A 20192-nucleotide genomic window follows, 5' to 3' on the forward strand; every position below is an offset into this window, starting at 1 on the left:
AAAGGCAAAATTTGAAACGTCCAATTTTAGAAAGCTATAGGACCAATTTTATTTCATGCTGAATATATTGATACAAGATTGCAATTATTAGCAAAAGTCATACTCATGTCTAACGCTTCCATGCCCACAAATCCCAACCCAAACTGAAAAAAAAAAAGCTCATTCCTGCGGTGCTCGACTTCGCTGTGTGACCAGTTCGCCTCCAAAGACATCTTTGCCCTCTCGTTCCCGCTTCTCACGCTCTAGTCGACGTTTCTTGGCTGTTCTGTCCATTTCACTTTCAGACGCTCCTTCTGCCCCGGGGACACGCTTCTGTCCGCTCTCTGGAGCGCCTGGGTCCAGCTTTTCAACCTGCTCGCACTGGTAAACTTTTTTGGCAATGGCTCTGAGACGTATCATCATGTCCGGGTTCGAAGCCAACGGGATATAAGACCCGAGAGTTTGTGAGCATTCGGATAGAGTATTCAACAGCTTTGTGCGTAGGATCACTAGTGGATTGTTGGCGTCTGCATAGCTGTTCTCAGGCCCTAATTTGGTATCGATATAGAACCGGGCCAATGGCTCATCGACAAGAAAGAAGGCCGAAAGCCATATCTGGGATGGTGTGTAGTGGAAATAAACGTCCGTCATTTGCGCGGCCGTTTTGAGAATTTCTCGAGCTTTCCCGTGTGCGTTCAATATTCGAGTCGATGCCGACGCCCTGTCTGAAGCCGAGAGCGGAGCAATCGAGTGTATCGCTTCTTTCATGCTCTCGGCTGTCTGGCCAATACTATGGGGCGCCGGTCTCCCTTCGCCTAGTGCGATAGCTTGAAGTTCCATGACTCCTCCTTCAAGGCCGCGGAAAGGATGGCGCACGTCGAACGTAAACCTGAGGCCTTGTGTCAGAGTATACTCAGGGGCGATAATGTCGTCCGGCTTTTCGATCTTGGGCACTTCTTTTGAGAATGAATTCAAAGATATAAAGTAATTATCGGTTTTTGTAGCAAGGAACAATGCACAAGGCATCATCGTTTTCGGATGGTAAGTCATCACGGAATTTGTAAGGTAAAATCGCCGAAGGAATTGTATCGCTGTCGCCTATCACCTCGCTAATATTAGCCTCGTTGAAATATCCTTAAAAAACAACCCCAAAACAAGCAACTCTTGTTTTTTTTTTTTTTTTTCTTTTCCTCTCACCTACCCTGATCATTGTCGGCAGAGCTGGCTTGTATTTATCCCCAAGTTCCAAAGCCTGCTCACAAAAGTATCTCAAAAAAGTCAACTCCTCTTCCGGAGTGAGACAGTCCACATCCCTTTCCAGCGCTGCTTCCCATTTTGTCTCGTTGTCGCTTGTTGGATTTGGAGTTGAATTGCCCGTAGTCGAAGGGGTGCCGGACCTGGGATCCTCGCGCGCTCGCTGTTGGGCAGCCCGGAGACGTTCGCATGCGGTAGCGTTGGTATCGGATCGCAGCTTGGCTAAGCTATCCTTTGAAAAGGACCATAACCGGAATTGCGTTGAGGATCTGTAGATCTCATCTTCGAGCATGGTGGAAGCGGGGAGTAGTCCGTTCGTCTATGCGCTGGTGGGTATTGTCAAATTTCTTTCTCCTAAGGGTTGTGATCAAAGTAGCCGCATTTTGTATTGTCGAGCTTTCGTTCTTTTCGGTGTGAATTTGAATGTGAGGGAAAGCGAGAGAAGAAAAGTTGGCGTCGTTGGTAGTTGTAGCTAAAGCCTTGATGGGAATCATGGGATGCGGCTTTATCGATGACATCGCGCCGGAAGCACTGACCGCCGCCGCGCCGCAGGCTGCTTGAACTTGTAGCTTACCAGTCTCACTCTATTATTTGAATTAGTTCAGGAACATTACTTTGGAAAATGCTACGTCCATATTGGTAACGAAATTTCTAAAAATCCAAGAGTTCATGTCATTGTCATTATTGATTCTACTTCCAACAAAGCGAGTATAGAAGAACCGTCCAAAAATTGCCAAAATGCGAAGATACCAAAAAAAGAAAAAAAAAAGGTCAGACGCCTGAGATGTAGGGCCATCATCATCCTATAGTCGATCTGTAACCAAATCGAAAAAAAGCGAGAGATATAAACAGACAAGAATCGAAATAATAGGATTCGCCAGGCTCCATACGCTCGTTCAACCAACGAACCACCACATAGGTCGCTTATGCAATAACTCTTCCATAAATGCGTAAATCATGGCTCACCTAGAAGGTGTGCAGTAATATCACCAAGATATTCTCCTTCAAGTTCGTAATCCTCGCCGTCGTTGCGGTCAATACCAACGTAGTTGAAAGCAGCTATAACGCGGTCGAGGTCGAATCCCATGCTACAGAACCGGTCGATGAGATCCTTGTTATATCCATCATACCTATTAAGGAAAAAAGTTAGCATGTTAGTCAGACGGTGAAAATCCGAGGTTAGATAGCCATACGCAGCAATTGCGTCGCGCTCTTCGTCTTCCTTGGCCTTGCGCTCTTGCTCCCTAATGGAGGCATCGGTTGCGCCCCCGCTGCCTTCAGCAACTTGTTTTTTAGGGGCACCGGCAAAGTTGATCGCCCATTCCCTAGCCAAACGTTCAAACTCTTTGGGCTTTCGCAACAGCATATTGGCAACCTCTGCATCTTGAGGATCCTTGGGTTCTGGTGTGCTGAGAAGGGACTGTAAAGATAGAAGGGCGGATTTTATCGTGAGGACTGGAGACCAGGCGGAGGATAGCGTATCGAGACAGATGGCGCCCTGGATCAACAGTTAGCAATTTGGATAATAAATAATCTCCGATAGACTTACCGTTTGGCTACTGATATTTGGGTGGTAGACCTTCGTCTCGAACTTCATCACAGGGGGTCGGAAAGGGTACTCGGTGGGTATCTTGATATCGACAAAAAATGTGCCATCCTCGTAGGGCGTGCCAGGCGGACCACGAAAGGACCCTCGAAGGTGTGTCAGATCATCATCAGCACCCACGGGCTCCGCGGTCACCTGGGAGTGAGAATCATTGTGTATGTCCGCGATTTCCTTCGCAATGCGGCGGTTTCGGTTCGAAGCCATTGTATCGGGAAGCTGGCCGATTCCTCGAGGTTGGACGTGATGGTGAAAGTTGCCTGGCTTGAGGCGAGAAGACTTCTGTAGAAGCAGTGACCTGGTCACGGAAGGCGGAGTATTGGAGCGGGGGGAGCTAGGCTGCAAAAGGTGGCCGGCGACCAGGCAACAGTAGCGACAAGGACGATGAGATCAACAAAACGATGGAGTTTCGGGCCGTTTGATAGACACGACTCAAGGGCTCCAGCTCACTGTCTGCGATGATGACGAGGTAGGTGTTCCCAAGGGCCAAGAGGGTCGATGTCACGAGTCCGGAACCTTGAGGGCACGACTAGCTTGGTTGTTTCTTGGTTGGGTCTAACGATGAATGGTCAAATTCTCTTGGTTGTTAATAGATTTGTAGCGTAGCGTCTGCAAGTGTCTTTGAGGTCTTTTGGATTATAACGTCAGACATGCCACCATTTTGTAAGTAATGACGATTCAATAGATCTCCAAGTTGGATGACGGATGGCCAAGTGATGACTAACCCAGGCGGGGTCTAGTCCAACCAGGTTAGTACCTGAATAATTAGACTAGCCTCATTAGGAATGGTTCAGAAATACCGGCCGATGACATAAGCGCTGGCCGGCCTAGTCCCGTGACCCGGCGGATGGCGAGTCGCGAGTCTCGACAGCTCCGGCCAGCTTCCCAACACCACAGAGCACATCGCTCAGCTATCATCCACTGCCATCTCGTCCTTTATCCCACCTTCCTCTATTCACCTTCCATCTATTGAGTGCTTGACTGCAAGCCTGGTCGCTTCTAGTAATCGGAAAGGACTCCCCAGCTGAGCTCTACAGCTCCCCATCATGGTAAGCCCTGGCGGCCGGTCGGAGGTTACGACATTAGCTTACCAATCTGTGATATACAGGGAAATCAGCAATCCAATATCGGCGGTGGCCCCGGAGGAGACGGAGGCGATGATAAGAGCAAGAAGGTATGACTATTTTCGATTCCGGATTGCGTGGGAAAGATGGAAACAACTAACGTCTGTCGTGTGATTAGAAGGATAAGCCCAAGTACGAACCACCGCCACAACCTACCACTCGTATCGGCCGCAAGAAGCGTAGAGCTGCTGGTCCGAATGCCGCCGCAAAGCTTCCCACTATCCTGCCGACGTCGAGGTGTAAATTACGGTATTTAAGGATGCAACGGATCCACGACCATCTACTTATGGAGGAGGAGTATGTTGAAAACCAAGAACGAATCCGCAAAGCCAAGGCCCAAGCCACCGCCCAACCCTCGGCAACGGGAGATTTGGATGCTTTGGACAGGAATGCCGATGAGAGAGGCCGTGTGGATGACATGAGAGGAAGCCCGATGAGTGTCGGTAATCTGGAAGAAATGATCGACGACGACCATGCCATCGTTTCCAGCGCCACCGGCCCGGAGTACTACGTTTCGATCATGTCCTTTGTCGATAAGGATCTCTTGGAACCGGGTGCCAGTCTTCTTTTGCACCAGAAGTCTGTATCCGTGGTTGGTGTTCTGACGGACGACGCTGATCCGTTGGTGTCTGTCATGAAACTGGATAAAGCTCCTACAGAGTCGTATGCAGATATCGGTGGTCTGGAGAATCAGATCCAAGAAGTGCGAGAGGCAGTGGAGTTGCCATTGCTGCACCCCGAGCTCTACGAGGAAATGGGAATCAAACCTCCCAAGGGTGTCATCCTCTACGGTAGCCCTGGAACGGGAAAGACTCTTCTCGCCAAGGCCGTAGCCAACCAAACGAGTGCCACCTTTTTGCGCATTGTTGGTAGTGAGCTGATTCAGAAATACCTGGGTGACGGTCCACGACTAGTGCGCCAAATCTTCCAAGTAGCCGCCGAGCACTCCCCATCAATTGTCTTCATCGACGAAATTGATGCTATCGGTACTAAGCGCTACGAGTCGACCTCTGGAGGTGAACGAGAAATCCAGCGAACCATGTTGGAGCTTCTGAACCAGCTAGATGGATTCGATGACCGTGGAGACGTCAAGGTGATCATGGCCACCAACAAGATCGAGAGTCTGGACCCTGCGTTGATCCGACCTGGTCGTATTGATCGTAAAATCCTCTTTGAGAATCCTGACCGTAAGTTTTCAACCTTTTGCATTGTTTTTGATGACTCGCTGACTAATAAATCTTCTAGAAAACACCAAGCGAAAGATCTTTACACTGCACACCGGCAAGATGTCTTTGAGCGAGGATGTCGAACTCGACGAATTCATCAACCAGAAAGACGACCTCTCTGGTGCCGATATCAAAGCCATTTGTTCCGAAGCCGGTCTCATGGCTCTGCGTGAGCGCCGAATGAGAGTCCAAATGGAAGACTTCCGAACTGCCAGGGAGCGGGTACTCAAGACCAAGAGCGAGAGCGAACCCGAGGGCTTGTACCTTTAAATTTCACTCTCTGTGTGTATGGAGAAAACCCTTTTTTTGACATACACTACTACGTTTTGATTACTTTTGATAAACTCTGTACTCTTAAATCTTAGACATGGCCATCCATCATCATTTATGTCGACAACATTATTATTTACCTAAATAAACGCGTATTTTTTACCGTGATTTTTGAATTTTGTAACAAAGAATCAATTTGATTGTAATAAGAAAAGACATCATCACTCTATATTTCTAGCCAAAAAAGAAGAGTCCCAGTAGCTGGTGTTTCCCTCTCTCCCTTTTGAACATGACATAGGAAAGGCAAGACAGGACAGGACACATGATATCAGAAAACGACCTGTTAAGTAGAAAAAGAAGAGAGGAAAAAGTCAAAAGGAGGTTTATAGATGCATGTCAATAGGATGAGAGAATAATGAAATCCAAATCATATACCCCCCTCCGGACTCTATCTCTCCCTCTCTCTCTCTCTCTTTTCACACAAGTCTAAAAAAAAAAAAGCAAAACAAAAGAGAAATATCTAATATGCATGAACTGATCTGGAGAGGCGGGAAATAACCTGATCTCCTTTTGCCCCAACCAGGCCTAACTGAGTGCCTTCTTCTTTAAAAAAAAATAAAATATCATCATTTCATTTGCTTTTTCCCCCTTCTCTTGTGACAAAACAGAAGAGGGTCTTGTATGTGGGTGAGAATCCACATAAAGGTGTTCTTTAAGGGGCAAGTTTTTTTACACAATCTAGACGGCACCTGATTGAAGCATTTTCTTGCGGAGATGGTCCTTGTACTCTCCAATGCTGCCATCCCATCGGCGGATGGTCTTGTGTTCACACACCATAATATCTTTGGCAATCTTGTCCAAAAGTCTGTGAAGTAAGTTAGTAAGAAAGCTTTATAAAATAAAATAAAAAGGTAATGAAAAACATACCGGAAATCGTGAGATACCACGACGACACCACCGTTGAAAGCTTTAATGGCATCTGCCAAACTGTCAATGGTAGGAATGTCGAGACCGTTGGTCGGCTCGTCGAGAAGAAGCATGTTTGGCGATTCAATAGCAAGCAAAGCGAAAACGATACGGCTCTTTTGTCCCTCAGACAGAGTGCCCATGAGCGCAGTCTGCGACTCACCAGATAGACCGTAACGGCCAAGCTGTTGACGCCAGAATTGATAGTCTTGACTCTTTGTGCTGAACTTGTCGCGCACGAAATCCAGGGCGGATTTGGTCAGGTCCAGCTGCTCGGCAGAGTGCTGGCTGTAGAGACCGAGCTTCAAGTGAGTGTGGCGGGTAACTCGGCCGCTGTTGGGGCTGAGCTTGCCGGTCATCAAACGAAGCAGGGTCGATTTGCCGACACCATTAGGACCGACCAATGCAGTTCGCGAGTCCATGTCGACACCAAGGTCGAGGTTCTCGTACAAGGTGTCGTTGGCATTGCCAGAGTACGAAAAGGTGACGTCGTCAAAGGACAGGACAGGGGGGGGAAGCTTCTCAACATCGGCAAAACGGAAAGTAAAGACTTTGTCGGGAATGACAGGCTGGATGAAACCGTCGGCCTCCATCTTGTCGAGAATCTTCTGGCGAGACTTGGCTTGACGAACCAAGTTGGCATAGGTACCGGCGGAGGCAATGAACTTTTTGATGTGGGAAATTTCTTCCTGTTGCTTATTGTAGGCCTTCGTCTGGTTTGTTTCCTGTTCGTCCCTTGTCTTGTGGTATGAGTCGTAGTTACCACCGTAGTAAATAAGCTTCTGCATGCGCATATCAATCATGGTTGTGCAGACACCGTTCAGGAAGTCCATCGAGTGAGACACCAACATGAGGGTGCGGTCCCACTTCTTAAGGTATTCTTCAAGCCACACACAGGCTTCAAGATCCAAGTGAGCGGTTGGGTCGTCGAGCAGCAGCAGGGAAGGCTTGACGAAGAGGGCCTTGCCCAGGGCGACACGCATTCGCCAACCACCGGACATGTCCTTGGTCTTCTTCAGGATGGTGGTCTTGTTGAATCCCAAACCAGTCAAAATCAAAGATGCACGGGTATGGAAGGTTGACGGGTCCATGGTTTCCATACGCTGCAGGACAGTTAGTAAATAAATCTGGCAATGTTGCTGTCAAAACTTACTTCATAAAGATCCTCGAGAATCGGGGCTTCAGGACCGTCGGACTCGAGAATATCTTCGGCCAGCTTCTCCAAGCGGGCCAATTCATTCTCGGCTTCGGTGACGACCCACTCCAAAGCACCAAGATCACTGGGGGGTGCACCCTCGTTCAAAAGGTAGATATCGATGTGCTCCGGAATAGGGAATTCGCGCTGGGCGATAGCCTTCAACAGTGTGGACTTGCCGCAACCGTTTTCACCCAACAGACCGTAACGGCGGCCATAGTTGACTTCAAGGGTACTGTCGTTGAAGAGAACCTTTCCGTGAAACACCAGGGAGGCCGATGTGACTTTGGCATCGCGGGACGATGCCATCGACGACAGGACACCGGTTGTGACTCGGTCGGAGAGACCGTGCTTGTCCATCTGGGAGGTCAGCTTGTCGACTTCCTTCATCTTGTCGGCGGTAGTGGCGGGCTGTTCGCTGGCTGGGACGGCATCACCATCGCCGTCCAAGAGCTCGGGGGTTTCGTCGCCCTTGCCCTTGCCGACCTTTTTTGATGCCAACTTGGAAGGCTTCTTGTCAGCACCGTCGGCGGCACGCTTGGCCTGGCGGGCGGCTTTGGAAGCAGAGACCATCTTGGAAGAGAGAAAAAAAGGATGAGTCGGTAAAAATGAGCCGAATGTATATTAAAAAAAGGAAGGAGGCTCAGTATCGACAGCCCAGGGTGCTAGCTGCTGAGAAAAGCGGAGGGACAAAGTCGGAATAAAAACTTCGAAGCCGGGTTGTTGGTGGTGGTGGGGGAGATTTCTTTCTGCCTTATCGATTACAGGGCCCCGCTAATCGAAGAAACACTGGGGGGTATCTAGAAAAGGAAAAGAAAAAAAGGAGATTGGACGAGGGAACGAGAACCGATGGCGACCCGTTTCGAAAGTGTTGCTAGCCTTCTTCTGCCTCCTGGTGCAGATGAGGGGGGAATTGCGAGATGGATGGAGAGGAGAGGAAGAAGCCTTGTTGATGAGGCACATACTATTATTTTTATCGCGTTGAAATTTTGTGGCCGGTGGAGCCCCGCCTGGCCCCTCGCGAGCCGTGACTGGCCCGCCCACGTCATTCATCTCCAAATGTGGCGAGACGGCAGCCTCGGGCAGGCAATACATCACAAATGGTGATTATTATGTATGTCCATTCATTATCATTTACATATAGCAACATCACAGCCGGTCGCTGAGCTCGACCAGAAAAGTCTTCTCCTCCGGGGTCAAGTACAGCTGGTCGGGCACTACCACACGCCCCCTCGTGATGACCACTTGCTCTTGGTCCACCGAGCCTTCAACCTGGGCCAAAGACGATTTGGACAGCTGGCCTTCGACGTCGGCGTTCAACGCGCTGTCCGAGTCCGTTACTGGCTTCGTTTTGGAGAGGTCTTCGGGCGTCCACCAGTACTGCGGGAACGTGCGCTGGATGTTGTTGATGACCATGGCGACGACCGTCATGAGGACGGCTCCCAGCAGAATCAAGGGGACCAGCCACCATCCCAGCACAAGCGAATCGTCGCTGACGACAGCTAGCAAGGCCGTTGCACCTGCAGGTGGATGCACCGTTTTAGTGAGAGCCATCAGCACCGTTGCTAGAGCACAGGCTAATGCACCACCCAGCCAGCGGATGGATTCAAAATGCGGGCTCAGCGCGAAGAGCTTGCATATGGCTACGCCGATGATGCTGGAAATCACTTGCCCGAGCACTGAGTTTCTCGGCTGGGCCAGGGGAGACTCGATGGCATAAAAGTTCAGCACTGAAGCAGCACCCTGCACACACAAGCACGGTTAGCTATGATCCTACCCACCAGAGATCTGCAGAGCGTTCAAAGGACATACGAAACTAGCGATGATGATGGGAGCCTTGTGATCCTGGAAGACGGCCACCTGCCTCGAGACGAGTTCAATCACAATGAGACCGACGAATATGCCCACAAACGCCCAGGCGGCAATGATGAGGCTCCCAATCGGCCTCTGTGGTGTCCTCCTGTGTCCCAGAAGGTAGGACACTGGATAGGGTAGCCACCGCCATGGCGGCGAGGGGACTAGAGGATTGAGCCATCGGTCGATGTCAAAATTCCACGCCGCAGGGTCTGAGATGCCCATGCTGGCGAGGCTTCGGTGCACGACACGACGCCTTTTGAGGGTGATGGTTGGGTTTGTTGCAGTGGCGATCTTCACCCAGCTGGCAAACGGTCCGATTCGACGGTCTTGTGTGACTGGGAACTAGTAGACGGAAGACAAAGGCTGATATATCGACATGCCCTTCGCGGCCAGGGACAGACAGCAGGCGAAATGCAAATTTAAGTACCACCACCAGCCCAACACATCCGGTCGACAGAACCATCTCCGCGGGGATTTGCGTGCTCCAAGTCATCCAGAGTCGTCGAGAAGTTCAAACAGGAAGTTCTTCCACTTGCGGAAGCTGCTTTGGGCCAATCACCGCCGTTGATGTTGGGTAATAGAAATTCCCAAAGAGGCTAGCGCGCACGGCATGCTGACGTGAGCAAATTGCAGACAAACAAGACAAACAGCTGCTCTTTCCTGCCTCGACCGAGTTTCTTTCAACGACAACAAAAAATACTTCTTTCACTGCATACGGAATGCTTCTCGGTGTTACTGACTTCTACCAATACAACAGTTTCAACATTCAATATTCAACATTCAACATTCAACCGCCTAGATCCCACATGCATCCAAATATTTACACCGCCAGCGTCTTGCCCTGCTTGGAGCTTTCCTTTGCCAGCTCGATCAACCGGATAACCCGGCTGGCCTCGGCGCCACTGGCTGGGAGCTCGCCTTCGCCCGCGAGCGCACGCGCAACCTTGCGGTAGTACTCCACCCATGTCGGCCCTTCCACTGTCGGGACAGTCTCTGCTACCGGCTTGCCATCTTGAATGGTAGTGAGAACACCTGTGTGGGACAGTCAGCTTGAAGTCTCCCTGCTATGCATCTGCATTTTCGACGTTCGCCCAGTCACATACCGTATCTATCACTCGGCTCCAGGCCGTACGCGCTGTTGCCAGGCAGGATGCCCTCCTTCAACTGATCTTCCTGGATATCCAGGTGATATTTCTTGAAGCTACCCTTGTCTCCTCTCACCCAGAAGCGGAGTTGCTTTTCTTCCGGGCTCACCACCGACGCCTTGGCGGTCACCAACAGGCCGTTGTCATAGTGGAAGAGAACCGTGAAGGCGTCGTCAAATCCACTAGGGTTGTTTTCACGCTGACTACCAATAAAGCCGGTGACACGCTGCGGCTCGCCGAACAGGTAAACAGCCTGGTCCAGCAGGTGCGTTCCCAAATCGTAAATCGCACCGCTTGCCGGGATCACCTTGGCCTTCCAAGATGCCGGGTCTGAGGGGCCATCAGGCCGATGACGGTCAAAATGAGTCTCGTATTCAACTACTCGGCCCAATGAGCCATTCTTGACAAGCTTTGATAGTGTGACAAAGTCGGCGTCCCAGCGACGATCTAAAGTCATGATTAGATAAGTTTGGTGATCCCAGGCATCTACCACGAAAGTACGTACTTTGGTATACGGCCAGCAGCTTCTTGTTACTGTCAGCCAATGCCACCAGCTCTTCCGCCTCTTTATGAGTCGGGACAAAGGGCTTCTCGACCACCACTACATAAGAAATTAGCAACGTAATTCTGGGACACAAAAAATCGGAGTTCATACCATGCTTGCCAGCACTCAGAGCCAGCTTGGCCAGGTCGTAATGAGAGTCAGGCGCCGTAGTAATCACAACAAGATCGACTTTGGGATCTTTCGCCAGGTCATCCGCAGAGTGATACAGCTTGATACCCGGGTGGTCCTTTTCGGCATTGTCGTCCGGCTTGGGCGTCCGCTGCACGATGGCGTGCAGTTTGAAGTCGGGAACGCTGGTGATGAAGGGAATATGAAAGACTTTGGCGCTAAAGCCGTAGCCAACAACACCTACGTTGAAGGTTTTTGAAGCCATGTTTTCTTTTTTAAGACGGGGTCAATTTCCGGAGCCGTTGAAGCAGGAGAATGATTCAAGCAACAAGAAACACGCGGGGAATTCTCCTCTTTTATATCTCGCTCTATGTTGAAATTTTTTTAAAACCTCTAGAGGCTCGCAAGAAAGCTACCTCTGAACCAGCCATTAATAATGGCCATCGTCATCGCTCAGTCCGGCGCGGGGCAGCTCAACCCGACGCTGGCTGTTTTGTCATTAGCCGTCCGCCGTTCTCTGGCGGGGCTCAATCTCCACCACTACGGGTACTAACTACCAACTACCAACTACGCAATTAGGTGAGTCAATCTCACAAAAATGGAAATGTAGCTTCGGTTTCAGCTACCTTGCACTATATACGTTGATTGTCACTGCTGAATCCTGAAGTCTAAGGGCTGGTTATCTCCATACTAGATGGTTCGATTGGAGAGTAGTGCGGAAACCCTTTCCCGGAACCATTTTTGTATGCATTTTCAATCTGATATTGCGTGCAATTGGAAAGTGATGTCGTTATTTGCAGAATGAAGCTTTTGAGATTTATGAGGTCATTGTAAAGCAAAGTTACCTCTATTCGCTGGTGTTTCTCAACAGACATTTCAGGCATTCGTATTAATAGCAGCCAGCAAACATATAGTAGTTGAGGCACTAAACAGATTATTTTCATGTATTGACTGCATGTGACAACTGTCAACCTGCTTAGAAAATCGCCACTGCATTTGGAGGACTTGCAACACCTCCTGGGACCTATACCGCGGCGTCAAGTAGTCAGACCAGAATGACAGCGAGCAAAAGGAAGAGGAGAAAAAACGTAATCACCTTGATAGGAACACTCGTCAAGAAAAACGAATACCTCCCCAATCTCCTCGCCGTGTCTGCCAATTCCTCCAAATCAAACATCTCACCCAGAGGCAATCCCCAACCCGCCAACGCCCACTGATGCACACTAACAGTCGGGTCATTATATGGTCCCGTCGTAGGCCCCCTCTCAAAACTAGGTGAATCACTCGCTACAGCCGAAAACCGAGATTCCCATAACCATCTCAGAGAATCTCGATTAGCTTCGAACCCGAGTAATCCCCCGGGTTGACGGTTTGGGTAACTTTGTTGTAGTTCTGATGTAAGTGCGTCGTATGCCTTTGTGAATCCGACTCGGATGAAGAGGATGTCGCCGGGACGAATCTCAATTTTTTGCTCGTGAATAATGGTTTGGAGATCGGATAAAGGGACGGCGCCTGATTGTAATGGTTTTACTTCTTTGCCATTGCGCTCGGCCCATTCGGCCCAGTCGAGGAGGACGCCGCGGCCGATTATACCGCCTCTATCTACCCATTCTGCAGTGGACTTTAGATGGTGGATAGGTATGAAGGAAAAACCAGAACCTACTGTCTATTCCAAGTGTATCTGGATTCTCAAAGTCCTCTTGTATATGCCCATTGAAGAATTGCCGTGTTGACCGAAACGCTACCTCGCAATTATTAGACCTTGAATCGAGACCGGGAAAAAAAAACACACCAAAATGCCGAAACCCATCCCACTGCGTACTACTCTGCGTATTAAAATGCACCTCATCATCATTCATCGGCGTCGTCTCCTCATGAACAATCCGATGTTCAAACTGTTTCCGCGTAAACGTTGGGAAAGAAGGCTTATTTAAAGGCCAATCGAGCGAGACTCTTAATCCCTGTTGGATTTCCTTTGCTGCTGCGGCGACGACGTCTGGGGTGAGGAGATTGAGCATGCCTAGTTGATCGTGCGGTCCAAAGAGACCCCATGCGTTGCCGGGAGGGCCATTAGGATCGAGGGGGAGAGAGTCGAAACTGGGCCACTTGTCTGGGGTCATTATTGCGTTGGGTTCGTGTAGAATATTATTGTGAATTATTGGATATCTGTTCTATATTGTTCGAACAAGTTGTACATTTTTTGCAGGAGCTGTTTCAATGTGTCATTCGCCAAGTCGATAATAGTAATACATCCCGCCCCGGCTTTCTCTCCTTCGGCTCATTACCGGCCCAGCGAAAAGCCGGGAAAGTCTGGGGAGAAACAGCTTCACCTGGGGAGGAAAAAAAAAAGTGAAAAAGAAAGAAAGAAAAGGTTTCATTATGTAGTCGAATGAACAATGGATTCACCCATATGCAGTTGCGTCCATTGCGGTAACGCCCACTTGACCATCCACTCCGACTGAAGAACCTCATCCACCGACAGACGCTCTTCAGGCCGAAAGACCAGCATTTTTCGCATCAGGTCGAGGATGGCAGCTGTTTCTTCGCTGTCAAACTCGCCCACCTTGTACTTGTTTCGATATTTTTGTACATAGTCGCCAAATACATCCTCAATCCGAGGCCAGACTTGCCTGCCTTCAAGGTGCTTGGGGCGTTCACCAGTGCTGGTAGTAGTGGTGGTGGCGGTGTCAAAAACTGACTACGTTCATCCCAGCGTTACCACCAGTCTAGAGGCATAGGCCCCAGAGTGTCGATTTGCTGAGCGGTGATTTCATCTGCAGTAATCCAATCATTGCTAAAGATTGACTTCATACCAATAATTTCCCATATAGCCACCGCTAGACTCCATATATCTGCCGAATATGAAAGTGGTCTCTGAGGGTCGAATCGAGATTCTGGAGGCCGCATAGCTAGTGGTGTATGACAGTCTTCTCCGCGGCGAACTTCTGAGTCTGGAGAAAATGCCTCGCCAAAGTCACTTAGAAGCACACGGCTATCAGAAAGTGAGAACTGTTTTGCAGGTTTGCCAAAATCGAGAGGGATCACGGCCTTTTTTGGAACGTTGGGAGGAAGAGGCATGCCATCCCGATGTGTAACAGGAACCACATCATGCTCGCCATATTCGTGATAAAATTGCGCAATTGAAAGATGATCAAAACTTGATGGTAGTTTGACCAACACGTTGCTAAGATGAATATCTAGTAATGCCAAAGTTAGATCAGATGATAGCCGCCAAAAAACTTCAATCTTCATTTACCAACCTCCGTGAACATATCCTCGAGAGTGATTATAGGACACAGCCTGAACAAGTCCTGCTGATAGCACACGTGCAACCCTGATGGGGAACATCCCAGTAAACACTGCTCTCCTAAGATTGCATTGAGCGGGTGCTACTGTGTAGCATGGGTGTGTTCCATTAGGGCCAGTCAAGTTGAACTCGTCCAGTAGACGAGGAACAGAATCACGCCCTGGGTGTGTGGATGATTCTGAAGCAGCAAAAGCTCGGAGAATCTTTGCATCACGTCCTATTGAGTCTGTTGCTATACCCACCTTGAGAGCAACATACTGCTTTTGGTGAATATCCCGGGCCAGCCAGACCGTAGAGTAGCCTCCGAAACCCAGCTTATCCACGATGGCATAGCGATCACGAAGAACGTCACCACTCATGACAGGATGATAGCCTCCAGGCTCATACATTTCCAGCTTCTCCACGCCATCAATCCAGTCGTAATCGTAGCAACAGGATTTTGCATCATTGCTGTGATCATCGCTATGCACAGCTGCTGATGAATGAAAAGCTGTGGAGCCAAGTCGGCTGACCACAAAATTTTCAAGATTCCGAGTGCGGCAAAAAGACAGCAGATGCAAAGATTGTGTTTGAGCAATCCCTTTAGAGAGACGCCTCATTGTCTTTTAATGTGAACATCTTTCTCGGTCATAAGCTTCGTTGTAAGGAGGTGAACCGCTCGGGCTAGGCCCGTTCTGGCAGGGGCCTTGCCAAGCCATCATATTATAGTAGATGCTGTTTTCATATTTACTGATCTAGAGCCAGTTAAACAACTCTAGTGAGGCAGATTATCATCTGAACATTACTAGTAATAACAATTCAAGTAAATAATGTGGACCGGAATTAGTTTGTTATCTTGTGAGGCCCAGGGTTGCTCTCTTCAATATTTTCTCCGAACCAACCCGCCCGACTTATATTATTAAATCAAACATGGGAGACTTGGTGATCAACTGAATATGAAAATACCGTAGGCAAAATGCCTGCATAAGCCGTAGAAACTGTCCTACAATTACTAGCAAGTCCTAACTCGCACCACTGTCTACATTAGAATACGAAAACATTATCGTGCGGGGGTCGTCTGGCCAGATTGAGCGCGACTAATCTTTTTTTTATCTGGATTAAATCTTGTTTAACAGTATATATATATATACTTAAGTAGATGCTAGAGATCTATATTTGAATACTTGATTACTGGGCTAAACACGACAAGTCGGGATAGAGGGCTCTTCCGGGCCATTGGCGGCCCAGAGAAAAGCCGGGTAAATCCCGGGGAGGGTTTGAGTAACAATCCTAGTTGAAACAGGCTTTGGCCATTACGATTCATGTCAATATCAAATTAGTAAGAGAAACACGGTATAATAATGTATGTCGACTTATCTTATTGATCAATTAAGATTAGATTCAGTATGTAACATCAAGATAGGAAAAGCAACATTTGAAGTCTGTCTAATAGCCAAGTGTATCTTTTACACACTTTTATTTTTTGCCTTCATGAGTTTGCTTAAAATTACTCCAGTGTCCTATTTCCTCCCCCACACTACTTGACAAATACATATCAACTGGTTCGTCCTGGGGTGCCCCGGAAATTCCCCGATCCGGCAGGGATGCTCTCCACAACGGCGGACTGTTTAGCCGTCTGCACGTCTTCCCCAACATTTGAAATCTCCATAAATCGTCAGGTTAAGTCTCACGCACACCCTTGAAAATTGTCTTCATCAATCACTATGAAGTTTAACTTTCGATTAAAACGAGCCCCTGATGGCGATGAGCCTGCCGAGATCTATGGCTACAGGCCGTACCTCTTGGCCTTTTCTGGTGCATGGGTGAGTGTTATTTTTTATAAAAAATTGATAATATTTTTCCTCCAAATGCCGTATCAAACAACTGCTAATGCTATCGAGGCCTCCGCCATGTACGGATACGACTCGGCCTTTATTGGAACCACGCTTACCTTGCCCTCGTTTGAACGCGCCTTTGGCCTAAACAAACCGGGGGGCGAGAGCGTAGACAATTTATCGTCAAACATTGTGTCTACTTTCCAAGGTGGTGCTTTTTTCGGGTCTCTATTTGGATTTTTCTTGGCCGAGCGATTCGGTCGTAAGCCAACAATGCTTGTGGCCGGCTTTTTGTTTTCCATCGGCGTGGCTCTGCAAATGGTCGGGCATATCGGCCTTCTTTACGGCGGACGAGTGCTCACAGGCCTTGGAGTGGGAGGTTCGGCTATGATTTTGCCTATTTATATTGCAGAATGCGCTCCAGCAACTATCCGAGGCCGGCTTGTCGGTATCTTTGAGGTTATGCTCCAGATTGCGCTAGTTTTTGGCTTTTGGGTCAACTATGGGGTGAACAAGAATATTTCTCCCTTGGGTGACACGCAATGGCGGATCCCCGTTGGTGTGCAGTTTATACCTGCTGGGATGCTGTTTCTATGTCTGAGCTTTATGCCCGAGTCTCCGCGTTGGCTAGCATCTAAATCAAAGAGAGTCAGCGCCTTGCGCTCTTTGTCTTGGATCAGAAATCTTCCAGAGACACATGAATATATTCAGCGAGAATTGACCGTCATGGAAGCTGGTTCCCAGCAAGATATTGAAGAATCTGGAGAAGGGTGGAGACACTGGGTACAGCTTCTCCGTGAGCTCAACCAGAAAGGTGTGCGCAACCGCATGATCATCAGTATCATGATGATGATGTTTCAAAATTTCACCGGGTATGTTTCCTCTTATATTCCCTCATTTTGGGCTATTTAACTAACTTTTTTTGAATACAGAATCAACGCCATTAATTACTACTCGCCCACTATTTTCAAATCAATCGGCTTCACTGGCACAAGTGTTCAACTGCTCGCAACAGGAGTATACGGCTTGGTCAAGATGGGATCAACATTTGTCTTCGTAGCGGTAATTGTCGATCATATCGGACGTCGACCGGCACTTCTAGTTGGCTCTATTGGGGCTGGATTTGCCATGTTCTATCTCGCCATCTACTCCAAAGTCAGCAACAGTCTGAATAAAGAGCCACCCCGTGATGCGGGGGCCAACTGTGCCGTGGCAATGGTCTATATTTACGCTATTTTCTACGGCTTTTCATGGAATGGAATTCCATGGTTATTCACTGCAGAGGTTCTCCCTACACGAGTACGGACGATGGGTATGGCTATATCCGTCTGCATGCAGTGGCTAGGACAGTTTATAGTCGTTTACTCCCTTCCTCATATGATCACTGGCATTGGGTACGGCACGTTCTTGTTCTTTGCATGCTGCACTGTTTTGGCATTTGTGTTTGCCTACTTATTTGTTCCAGAGACCAAGGGTGTATCTTTGGAAGATATGCACTTGATCTTTGGATCGGATGTCTCGCCCATCGCTACCAAGGCACGCAAGAATTATGATACGCACCGCGAGGACCGCCTCGAATCGGTTATTCGGCGCGGAAAGGAAGACGTCGAGCAGGTTGAAACGGCATAGTTTGATACTATCTATAAAAATGTATATATGATATTCCTTTCCAGGTTTTTTTTACAGTCCTATACCATACATAGGATTCTATATCTTGGTGTATTAAATACGGTCCAATACCCGATTATATACTAGCGTGTATTTTTGGCGCATAAACAACGCATTCGCTGGTCCGAGCTTTATGCAACAGTGAGATAAGCCAGACTCCCACAAAATGTCGATTAATTCATCTGCTATTGCACCTCAGGAATTTGGATAAAGCGAGTGGGATATTATTCTCGTGTCGTCTATTCCTGACACACGATTAAAAACGCCGGCCGGCCATCTTTGCCGTTTGTTTTACATGCCCGCTGCACCGATGACGTCGGCTTCCGGAAACAGCCAGCCAGCCACCTTCATTCACACTTCATTCTTGTTTATGAACTTCTGGGGAAACCTGCTATAAACTCAACTCACGCAGAGTCAAAAAAAATAATACATACGATGTATACAGTCAATTGACCGCTGGTCTCTGGACTCTTCAAACTTGCCGGAGAAAATGGCGCCACGCTCTTCCAACCGACCTGTTCGCGCGCTCAAGTCTGCGAGCGACAGGATGTTCCACTCCAGAATCACTCTGTCTGAACTATTTCGAGTTATATTCTACTTCTCTGTGTCGCTTTTTTTGCTTCCAATCAACACCTCGATACTCATTGCCGCGGCTGTGTTGGACCGCGCCCACCTTTATCCAAACCAAGATCGACGTCGGCGCAAGCATCTCCTACGGACTCCGTACTTTTACCCAAAGACCATTCTGATCACCGGTATTGGGACAGCCCGGGGCTTGGTGCTTGCCCGTCAGTTTCATTATGGCGGCCATCGAGTAATCGGTGTTGACGTCGGCGTACTGCCCGCTCGTTCCGGCGGGAGCATGTCTAATGCCGTTAGTTGCTATTACCCGGTTTCCAAAAAGCAGTATATCTGCAGCTTGCTTGATATTATCAACCGAGAAAAAGTCGATGTTTGGATCCCATGCTCCGATCGAGTCGTGCCACTGGAGGATGGCATGGCAAAGAGCATAATCGAAAGCCGCACATCCTGCAAATGCATACATTTCAATGCCGACTACACGTCTCTTTTAAGCCAAGATGAGAATTTCCTGCAACATGTTTCCGAAAGGGGTTTACCGGTGTTTGAGAGACATCATGTTCTGTCTCGTGATTCGGTCCATCGGATACTCAATCACTCGCCAAATAAGACATACGTTATTCAGACGCCTACCAAGGGGCTCTCACGGAATACTGTCATGTTGCCGAGACGGACTCCGAGTCAGACATACTCTGATGTCAGTGAACTGCAGATTTCAAAGGACCATCCTTGGGTTCTCAAACAACGTGCATGCCTGGGCAAGTACTGGGCCGATGTTCTTTTTGTTCACGGGCGTGTACAAGTTTTGAAAATCCGGCCCTCCCGTTACAAGGCCGACTGGCACAACTCCAGCCTGAAAAACGGTGTTCACGAGGTGACGAGACATATCATGGATAAATTTGCGGAGAAAGGAGCCTCTCGTATGAGTGGGCATTTATCAGTGAAACTGATGGTCGACGAAGAAATCGGAAACAATTCAGTCTGTTACACGGTTTATATTGCGGGCTGCAAGCAAGGAACTGCCGCATCTTCGCTGCTGGCCGATCCTCCTCCAGATCTTTACAGTCGCTACCTGGAAATTCTCCCGGTTACTACAAACGGAGTAAATGGAGACATCGACATTTTAAATGATCGATCCTCCTACAAACAAGGATTCTCCCTGATTAGTCGTGATTACTTATTTGGCCAGCGACAAAAACAATCCACATTGATTGCTGCTATAACATCAAAGGCTAACAGGGAACTGGAACGACTGAGTAATTTGGCCACTGTTGTAATCAGCCTTCTAAGTCAACAGTCGGATTTAGTCGAGCTGTGGAAGCAGTCTTTATTTTCCAGAATTGACCCCTTACCGTGGTGGTGGAATCTACACATCAGTCGACCCCTGAATGGACTGGTGCTGATGCTTGGTGGTGCGACAGAGGCACATGCGAAGAATTAGCGATGGTTAATCCCATGGTCGCCATGTCTCAAAAAGATCAATGCGCTCAAACTACAACATAATCCCGCCATAACCGGCTATCGCAAAAGCT

At 48.6% G+C, this 20192-nt stretch overlaps 9 protein-coding genes across 9 annotated transcripts; 3 read left to right on the forward strand and 6 right to left on the reverse strand.

Moving 5' to 3' along the window:
- Positions 1-159: 159 nt before the first annotated feature.
- On the reverse strand, positions 160-3133 carry TRUGW13939_08163 (uncharacterized protein; the record flags this gene model as incomplete). The annotated part of the gene is made up of 5 exons (XM_035491299.1): positions 160-1077; positions 1181-1455; positions 2200-2363; positions 2427-2731; positions 2783-3133. Coding segments are annotated over 5 exons (2013 nt in total), but the record flags the coding sequence as incomplete, so codon positions are not given.
- A 749-nt stretch (positions 3134-3882) lies between these two features.
- TRUGW13939_08164 (uncharacterized protein) lies at positions 3883-5456 on the forward strand (the record flags this gene model as incomplete). Its single annotated transcript, XM_035491300.1, has 4 exons — positions 3883-3885; positions 3945-4010; positions 4079-5147; positions 5206-5456. The coding sequence occupies 4 exons, from the start codon at positions 3883-3885 to the stop codon at positions 5454-5456; spliced, it is 1389 nt and encodes a 462-aa protein (XP_035347193.1).
- A 738-nt stretch (positions 5457-6194) lies between these two features.
- On the reverse strand, positions 6195-8190 carry TRUGW13939_08165 (uncharacterized protein; the record flags this gene model as incomplete). The annotated part of the gene is made up of 3 exons (XM_035491301.1): positions 6195-6321; positions 6384-7525; positions 7576-8190. 3 exons carry the CDS (start codon positions 8188-8190, stop codon positions 6195-6197), a joined length of 1884 nt encoding a protein of 627 aa, XP_035347194.1.
- A 576-nt stretch (positions 8191-8766) lies between these two features.
- TRUGW13939_08166 (uncharacterized protein) lies at positions 8767-9696 on the reverse strand (the record flags this gene model as incomplete). Its single annotated transcript, XM_035491302.1, has 2 exons — positions 8767-9360; positions 9430-9696. The coding sequence occupies 2 exons, from the start codon at positions 9694-9696 to the stop codon at positions 8767-8769; spliced, it is 861 nt and encodes a 286-aa protein (XP_035347195.1).
- A 598-nt stretch (positions 9697-10294) lies between these two features.
- TRUGW13939_08167 (uncharacterized protein) lies at positions 10295-11557 on the reverse strand (the record flags this gene model as incomplete). Its single annotated transcript, XM_035491303.1, has 4 exons — positions 10295-10506; positions 10578-11066; positions 11125-11220; positions 11275-11557. 4 exons carry the CDS (start codon positions 11555-11557, stop codon positions 10295-10297), a joined length of 1080 nt encoding a protein of 359 aa, XP_035347196.1.
- Positions 11558-12337: 780 nt separating this feature from the next.
- TRUGW13939_08168 (uncharacterized protein) lies at positions 12338-13412 on the reverse strand (the record flags this gene model as incomplete). Its single annotated transcript, XM_035491304.1, has 3 exons — positions 12338-12903; positions 12956-13033; positions 13085-13412. 3 exons carry the CDS (start codon positions 13410-13412, stop codon positions 12338-12340), a joined length of 972 nt encoding a protein of 323 aa, XP_035347197.1.
- A 257-nt stretch (positions 13413-13669) lies between these two features.
- Positions 13670-15198, reverse strand: TRUGW13939_08169 (uncharacterized protein; the record flags this gene model as incomplete). The annotated part of the gene is made up of 3 exons (XM_035491305.1): positions 13670-13955; positions 14012-14489; positions 14553-15198. 3 exons carry the CDS (start codon positions 15196-15198, stop codon positions 13670-13672), a joined length of 1410 nt encoding a protein of 469 aa, XP_035347198.1.
- A 1248-nt stretch (positions 15199-16446) lies between these two features.
- On the forward strand, positions 16447-18042 carry TRUGW13939_08170 (uncharacterized protein; the record flags this gene model as incomplete). The annotated part of the gene is made up of 2 exons (XM_035491306.1): positions 16447-17285; positions 17346-18042. The coding sequence occupies 2 exons, from the start codon at positions 16447-16449 to the stop codon at positions 18040-18042; spliced, it is 1536 nt and encodes a 511-aa protein (XP_035347199.1).
- A 529-nt stretch (positions 18043-18571) lies between these two features.
- Positions 18572-20101, forward strand: TRUGW13939_08171 (uncharacterized protein; the record flags this gene model as incomplete). The annotated part of the gene is made up of 1 exon (XM_035491307.1): positions 18572-20101. One exon carries the CDS (start codon positions 18572-18574, stop codon positions 20099-20101), a length of 1530 nt encoding a protein of 509 aa, XP_035347200.1.
- Between the last annotated feature and the right edge of the window lie 91 nt (positions 20102-20192).

The sequence above is a fragment of the Talaromyces rugulosus genome, chromosome IV (genome assembly GCF_013368755.1).
Source record: "Talaromyces rugulosus chromosome IV, complete sequence".
Taxonomy (NCBI): Eukaryota; Fungi; Ascomycota; class Eurotiomycetes; order Eurotiales; family Trichocomaceae; genus Talaromyces; species Talaromyces rugulosus.